We start from the raw sequence: 9,178 nt of genomic DNA on the forward strand, positions 1-9,178 counted from the left end.
AATCAATCTTGCTAAAAATCAATTTTTTTACTTTTCTCGTAAACAATCAAACCGTGGCAAAAATCCTTCGTATTTAAATACACATTGATGCTTCGAACATCTAAAATTTAAATCGCTTTTAAATCTTACTTTTTAAATAAAAATATGATTTGAAGAAATCGTTTAACCCAAAAAAAAATGTGTTCCTTGAATTAAATTTGGCAAAATTTCTTCCTCTCCTCAGAAGGGTAAGATTTGCAATGCAATCTCTTTGTTTATAAAAATGCCTTATATCAATACACCAAAATACTTAGCCAAATTTCAAATCTGAAAAGATAAAGTTTCTTTTAAAAACGTAATGTATACACACACATGAGCATAACCAATATCCTTATTCCACTAATCCTTAAATCACTAAAAGGAAATTATCAAGAAAGCTTTCTATTCTGAAATACTCTATACCGCACTTAGGACATCAAAAAAAATCTCGAGCGCAAACCTTAAAGCCATTATTACTTCCTGAGAAGCATAAGATTTTGAAAACACTAACCGATCTCTAACAATGTAATCGTCCGTAATTCACCACCATCATCACAGAGTATTTGTCTAGCTACCTTTCGGTAACAGTTTCAAATCATTTGAAATCCAACAACTTTATAAATAAATTTATCACAATGTGACTCGCGAGATCGTTTCAAAACATATTTCTCAAAACACTTTATCGAAAAATCCATTTTACATAATTGTGCGCCAGGGTGATGACATCTCTCATCCCCAAAGAGTTGCATCCAACCCTAATCATTACTATGCACGTGATGCATGTACTATTATGCATGTATAAATTATTGATTTATCTTTTATTTAGTGAACATATTTAGTGTTCAATGCAATCCTATTCGTGACATTTCAAATGCATGTTCATGATATGTCTGGGCATAATTACGTTTTGAAAATATTTCAAATATTTTAACAAATCAACCTTTGAAATTAATTCCACAATAAAACATTTGCTAGACGTTACACTCTGTGAGATGTGCACTCTACAAACTTAAAATATTACTCAAATTCCTTACTTGCAACCTAACAACATTCGATGCTAAAAACAACTCAACCTAATAATTCTGTTACAACTCTTCCGCATAAATATCCAACTAACCTCAACTGTAATTGAAAATTATACCCAACGAACACATTACATACATTCCTATAAAATTTACCGCCAGCTTCCGCATCGCATCATCATACTTAATGAAAACACCAGTGTATAAATACACCGGCCTATCTTCTCGGTTCAAAATTTCCAATATCCTTTCAGGATAACAAAAAAAACATCAACCATTCAAGAGAAATACTCCCCTCGTTTTTCTTGACATCGAAACCCAAAGGTGTCGATCCACGAAACAAGAGCAAAACCGAACAAGGCGAACATGGCTAAACGGAGGTCTTACTCAAAGTTCAAACCATACATCGAGGTAAGTCAACCACGACCACATGATTAAATCCTCTCACGTGATATACCACACAAAGAGACAAAACAAAAACAATCAACTTAGTCCAACAGACAAGCGAGTTATACAACGCAAATTATTTCTAAGGGATACCAAATTTGTAAATTATAAGCCATGCAAACATGCCATTCAGCAAAACAACTCAATCATTGTTAAAGGCAATTATTAAAACATGATACAACAAGCTTGAATCTTTGTATCGGAATCAACTTGCAATAATATCATCCTTTAAGAACTACAAATTTTTATTTTGAATTTTAAAAGTCAAATACAAAAACTTCCAAATTTTGTTGAGCCCCACGGTTAAAACAAAATCACTTTATGTAAAAGTCTCTTCTTATTAATCAATTGCCTTAAAACGGATACCCAAGTATCTCAAACCATAAATTCATCGAGCTAGCCGAGTCATTACAACTCCCAAGCTTAACTCCTAAATTTGGGTGACCCAAGTCGGACCCAAAACAATCGTTTATAAAACGTATTCAAAATATTTGTATATCCGGAACAATATTTTAATAAAATTTCATCCTTTGAAATTTGAGAGCTCAACTTAATCCAACCGCTAAACGGTAATTTAAAACTCAAGTGAGAAATCTTTGATTTCAAACATCTATTCCGTATATTCCAAAAATTTAACATGCTGACATACTACAATATGATAAAATAACATCAACATTAAATTCTTAAAATAATGGCTCATCTCATAAAATATCATTTTGAAATCATCGCTTGTTAACACCAAGCCAAACATTATATTTCAAAATACAAGAATTTCTTTTTTACTGGTAACTCAACCAAAAATCAAACTTTTTAAGAATTTAAAACCAAACTTCTCTTATGATTCTGTGTCGAAACACAAATCAGAATAAACAAATATTCTCAATGAAAATATTTTTTTAAACAACATGTGGTCAAACAATGTATGACCACCAAAACACGTTTTAAAATGTAACCCAAAATTTAGCTTAACGCCTAAATGTATCTTCATAGGTACTAACGTAAATAGCACCCAACAATTACGGCCAAAACCAAATTGTACTACCATATAATTCATCGTTATTTAAAACCATTAGTGGCATAAAGCCAAAGTTTTTCAAACAACATAATACCCAAGTATGAATTTAGAAAACATCATCAACAATATATTTCCCGAGAAATCATAAGCAATTAAAATCACCCAAGTGAAATAACCTCAACATGATAAAACACAGCAAGTAACATCCAAGTGAAATAAATTATCAATCATAGCACCAATACTAAATAGAGACTGACAGACATCACCTATAGGATGTAGGCTGAAAGTTTGAAAACAAAAGATGACGTTTTAAAAGACAAGACACGAATCCTAATTCCGCAGTAGTTCCTAAGACACAACCATACTTAACAGAGTAAACACATATCAAGCAATTAGCCTTGGTTTGAAACTAAAGCTCTGATACCAAGTTTATCACGACCCATTTTCATGAATCGTGACCGGCGCTAGGGTATGGGTATGGTTGTACCAAAACCCGTAGCTAGCCTTTCGGATAAACAACAATAAGATAAACCTGCAGAAAACCAATACTCGGGGGCAACCGAGACTTCAGCCTAAATCTAGCAGTTATAATATTCAATAATTAATATAACATGCTTATCCAATTCTGAGTCTAAAAATAGGCATAACATAAATAATCCGAAATAATCATATAACATGCCAGAGCAATATAATTAATCAGGCCAATCCGACAAACAACTGTAATAATAATAAAGACGTCTAGTCAACTACTGCGGTCTAAGAATAAAATAGTTTGATAGTTCTACTAAAATAAATGGAACCTCCGAGGAAAAGTAAATGCGGAGATCACCAGACTCTCTCAGATCATAACCCTGGGGAAAATTGGGAAAACAACGGGGTCAGATATACTGAGATGAGTTTATACCACTATCTACATTTATTAAGTGGAAAACCTTTAAAACCGTTTAAAACATTTAAATACAATATTACAAATAATAGTTGGAACCCTAATCCACAATTCTAAATAATAAACATAATCCAACAGGTCTGGTCCCGAGAGCTGAGCTACACAGAGTTACCACTGACCACACTTATACCAGAGTCCCGAGAGCTGAGCTACACCGAGTTACTCTACTTGGTCCCGAGAGCTATGCTCACACCGAGTTACCACATTACCATAATTACCTTTCCCAGATCATTACCGGTGCGCACGCAGTCCTAATGATGCCCATTAGGTAGCATGTTCCAACTAAGAGCCATAATATAAAAACAGTTGGAAATATACGTGCAGTATAGATATAATATTAAAAATAACAATTTACTTAATAAAGCGGTAAATAGCGAATATAAACTCACTGCTTGCTAATCCACGTGATAACCGGCAAGCAACTAATCCTGGTTCGCCTCTGAAGTACGAACAGTAGACGGGTCTAGACAAATAAAATAATTATTAAAAACAGACCCTAAATCTAGAGAGTACTAGACACCACATAGGACTAGCACAAATAACACGTCGGAATAAAACAATCCAGAACAACACAAAAAATACCCAATAGGTAATAAAGCCCAATTAATACAAGTCTATTGAGTTCTTGCTTTAAAATCCAATTTATAAATATTATTTAATAATCTTTAAATAATAATTAATTTCCAAATAGTGGGTTAACCGAGTTATCAATAACTACCAAACTAACCTCACTTGTCGGGTGACCCATGTCTAACCCGACTCAAAAACGTCTATCAAATATAAACCCGAGTTTATATTTATAAAATAATTCGAATAAATAATAATCCATTTTAAAAGCAGAACTCAATAACTTCAATTTTAAGTAACCCAAGTTACAACCAAAACTTAACCATTTTAAATTTATAAAAGTTTAGGGACTAAACTGTACTTTAGCCAATTAGGGACTAAACTATATTTTAGCCAAATAGATATTCGAAATCAAATTAATTTGTTTTGTTTATAATTAAAACAAAGAATAAAGTTACTAACCAAAAACTTAATTAAATAAGTTTTAAAAACGTTTAAGGGCTAAATAGTAATTTAGCCACTTGGCACATTAAGCCAAAATCTCCAAATAGTAATTTAAATAATTATCCAATTTCCATTTATAATAATCAAAATAAATAATCAAAATCATTTAAATATAATAAGATTAATATATAAATTCTAAACTTAAAATAATGATACCCAAAAACAATTTAAAAAAATATTATCGCAACTAACCGTATTTTTTTATTTTTAAAATAATGAGAAAAATTAGCAATTTAGAAATTAAAACGATAATTTAAAGTCCGGTTTCAAAAATCGATATTTAATTAAGAAATCTTGATTACAAAAATTAAGCCCAAAGTAGTTAAAATCAAATGGCTCATTAACAATTTGAAATTCAAAATTAAAAACAAAAATCAATATATGGCCCAACAAAAACCCACCTTAATAATAATCCCAACAATTTTGACAGAATACCCCGTCCATTATTAATCTTCCTCAAGCAACCATAACAAGTTGCAGAAACCCAATTTATGAAATCAAAAACCAAAAACTTAATATGAATAACAATTCAAACCAAATATTGCATAACCCTTTTGAAATTTTGACACTGCCGCCCATATTCCAAACCAAATAACATAGCCAAATAATGAATTCAAATTAAATACAGTAGCCATATCATCCATGCAAGAATCAAATCGGCAGAAATATGAAAACAAAGATAAAGACACTGACAATGAATGATTCACGCAAACTCAAGAGAAACCAAGCCTAATGTTTCTAACCAGCGAGAATGATAATAACTCCTCATAATAACCTCTGAAATCAACAACTAGTGGCAGCAAAATATTAATAAGAAACGACAGCAACTTGTATTCAGCAAGCGACGAATCGAAACGGCGCAAGAGAAGGAAAGATATACGTACTGTTTTCGATAACAAAGCGTAAGGATGATCGAGAATGATAATGATAGATGAACCGATGAGGATAACCTCAGCTTGATGCTAGAATAACGAACAACTCAAGTTATTAAGCGGCGTTACGATATCGAAAGGAATAATGAATAATGAGACGTGAAACCTTACCGGATTTGAGATTGAATTAAAGGAATGAAGGTGACGATGTCTCAAAATGTTTTTGAGTGAATGACGGCTAGGGTTTGAGAGATTGATGAGGAATTAATTAGGGTTTAGAAAACTTAAATAGCTAAGGGAATAAGAACGGGTGCTACAGCTAAATGTGAAACCTGTTCTCAATTCCAATGGCTAAATTAACAATGGCATGGCTTAACTTTGCATGGCCTACACTTTACATTTGCATGGGCCTAACTTTGCATGGGCTTACTCTAGCATGGCTTAATAAATTTAAGTAATTTATGGTCAAACCTACTTAACCTAATGAACATGATTCGAACCGCGAACGAATCAACGAACAACTCAAATAAAATTAAATAAAATATTTAATAATAATAAATAACCTAATCTCGACGAAAAATAAAATTAAAATTTAAAAAAAATAGTTCAAAAAAAAAAAACGGGGTATTACATATTAACCCGAAACACATCGGAAAACTCATCGGAACAAGCCGGAAAAATACGGGGTGTTACAAGTTACAAAACAAATCCAAACGTTACACCTTTTTAGCAATTTAAGCCAAACGTTTACAAACATTACGAAACAAATTCAAACGTTTTGCCTTTTTAGCAATTTAAGCCAACCGTTTATAAGCATTACAAAACAAATCTAAGTGTTTCACCTTTTTAGCGATTTAAGCCAAACATTTACAAATGTTACGAAACAAAACCAAACGTTTAAAAACGTTACGAAGCAAATCCAAACGTTTCACATGTTTAGCGATTTAAGACAAACCTTTATGAATGTTACGAAAACAAAACCAAGCGTTTCACCCTTTTAGCAATTAAAGCCAAACGTTTACAAACGTTACGAAATAAATCCAAGCGTTTCACCTTTTTAGCAATTTAAAACGTTTACAAACGTTCCGAAACATATCCAAGCGTTTCACCTTTTTAGTAATTTAAGCCAAACGTTTATAAACGATACGAAACAAATCCAAGTGTTTAATCTTTTTAACAATTTAAGCCAAACGTTTACAAACATTACGAAACAAATCCAAACCTTTCACGTTCTTTGCGATTTAAGACAAACGTTTACAAACGTTACGAAACAAAACCAAACATTCCACTTTTTTAGCAATTTAAACCAAACATTTACAAACATTACGAAACAAATCCAAATGTTTCCCATTTTAGCAATTTAAGCCAAACGTTTAAAACTTTACGAAAAAAATCCAAACATTTCACCTTTTTGGCGATTTATGCCAAACGGTTACAAACATTATGAAACAAATCCAAACGGTCACCTTTTTGGCGATTGAAGCCAAACGCTTACAAACGTTACGAAACAAATCCAAACATTTCACCGTTTTAGCGATTTAAGCCTAACGTTTACAAACGTTAAGAAACTAATCCAAATGTTTCACCTTTTAAGCGATTTAAGCCATACATTTACAAATGTTATGAAACAAATCCAAATGTTTCAGCTTTTTAGCAATTTAAGCCAAACGTTTACATACTTTACAAATCAAATACAAGCGTTTTCCCTTTTTAGTAATTTAAGCCAGACATTTACAAAGGTTACGAAACAAATCCAAGCGGTTCACCTTTGTGGCAATATAAGCCAAACGTTTACAAACGTTACGAAACAAATCCAAACGTTTCACCTTTTTAGCGATATAATCCTAACGATTACAAACATTACGAAAGAAATCCAAATATGCGGGAGATTTTTATGTTAAACTATGCGGGAGATTTTTAGGAAGTGCAGGTTCGATAATGGAACAGCATGGCGCTTTCTGACAGCGGAGCAGAGAGTTTTACTTTCAGGAGTTCCAGGTAATTAAATTTGCAATTTAATACTAGTAAGTTATGATTTTTTTGAAAAAACTAACTCACAACACATGTTTTTACTGTTTGCAGAAAGAGTTCTGGAGGGATAGGTCGGCCTACAGCGAGGATGTCATCAGACAGGTATTCATGGCCCATGCAGCAAACCACTGCAAAGACAACATCCACAGGATGAGAAGGACGAAATAGAAGCATATCTCTGTGACTCAGGAATTCTGGGATGCTTGGAACGCGTTCTGGAACTCAAAGAATGAGAGGAAGAGGTTAGAAACAGCCCGAGCAAATCAGATGAGCAAGCCAGCGGGCGCTAGTTCTGGACCTGTCCGCCATACTAGTGGATCTCGCTCTACTATCAAAGCATATCGAGGAGATGATTTGCTTCAAAATTCAGTAATTAAAATACATAAATAACATATTTGCTTTATTTTGATACTAATTCAATTGTATTTTTTTTGTAGGAAAGGACGCTTGGCCGGAGACCGAATGCAACAGAGCTGTACACTCGCCTTCACTCCACGAAGGCTGACAAGAAGCCGGTCGACAAGCGGGCTCAGGATATGACTGTAAGTCCTTATTAACTTTATAATTCTCTAAGTCGAATTTATTAATTCGGAAATTATATATCAAATTGAAAATTCTTGTTGGTATGGTGTTAAATATGGTAAGGTAGATTGTTTATTTGAATTTAACAAGTTACAAATGCTAGATTATATTGAACATGTTTATTGGTTGGATTATATATTGTAATTTGCTTGCAGGACTTCCCTGAAAAATGGGTGATGCTCGTATTATAGAGGAAATGCTGTCGAAATTTGGTTAGAAATTAGGTTCACATTTTAATATGTTATACATTTTTAATTGTTTTAAAACACAACTGATATATTTTTTATTGTTTTGTAGGACGCCAACATTGCGAGGCTTGCCGCTGCGACACAGTCTCCGACCGGAGAGGGTAGATCCTCGAGTCCAACGGCAGTGTACGATGTTAGTAGTATGTGCCCTAGGGCCATTTGATCATGTATATTTGTAGAATTAATCCCAATGGCAAAGATATATATGTTCTATTTGAACTAAATGTCTCATCAACTAAGTGTTCATTTATTATGTATTGTCCTTATCACATTGTGATAGAATCTATTCTTAAGGTGTTAAGAATATGAGTGACAAATTCAATTATACAAGTGATCTAAATAACCGTTCACGATCGATAGGATCCTACGAATAAGGGCATCGCATTATCCTGGGAAGATCGTCACCTCTGTTTATTCTCCTGATTAGTAAAGAGTTACTAATTATAGGAAGTAGTGAGTCTCATACGAGACCCAGGTGTGTGTAGACATCGATGGAATCACAAGAAGAAACGTGTGTACGGCTTGGGTTCCATGAGCAGCAGGTATGTGGGGACAAGCTGCAAGCTGCAGCGAGGCATCTCATCTAGTTCGTCGGAGCAGGCGGACGAGGAGGTCGAGCGACGTGTGCAGGCCGGCATTCAGGAGGGTCTGCGACTGGCTCAGGAGCAGCAGGCGGCGACTATGGCCCAGCTGGTCCGTTAGGAGATTGCAAGGATGATGCCTAACCTTCCTGCAGAGTTTCGGCCACAGCCCCCACCTACCCCACTAGACGATGACGACACTATAGCTTTATAGTGTTCGTGTTAGCTTATCTTATTACAAACATAATACGTTTTTTTTTCTTTTTTGACGTTTATATGTATACTCTGATATTTATATATACATATTTATTTATCAGTTTCAATTGATTGTGATTTATAAATAAA

The 9,178-nt window shown here is 33.7% G+C and overlaps 1 protein-coding gene across 1 annotated transcript; it reads left to right on the top strand.

The window, feature by feature from the left end:
• The first annotated feature begins 1,406 nt into the window (after positions 1-1,406).
• On the top strand, positions 1,407-8,954 carry LOC130015258 (uncharacterized). The gene is made up of 7 exons (XM_056105031.1): positions 1,407-1,451; positions 7,357-7,389; positions 7,474-7,524; positions 7,612-7,791; positions 7,860-7,964; positions 8,302-8,385; positions 8,700-8,954. The coding sequence occupies exons 1-7, from the start codon at positions 1,407-1,409 to the stop codon at positions 8,952-8,954; spliced, it is 753 nt and encodes a 250-aa protein (XP_055961006.1).
• The last annotated feature ends 224 nt before the right edge of the window (positions 8,955-9,178 follow it).

This window comes from Mercurialis annua, linkage group LG3 (assembly GCF_937616625.2).
Source record: "Mercurialis annua linkage group LG3, ddMerAnnu1.2, whole genome shotgun sequence".
Lineage (NCBI taxonomy): Eukaryota > Viridiplantae > Streptophyta > Magnoliopsida > Malpighiales > Euphorbiaceae > Mercurialis > Mercurialis annua.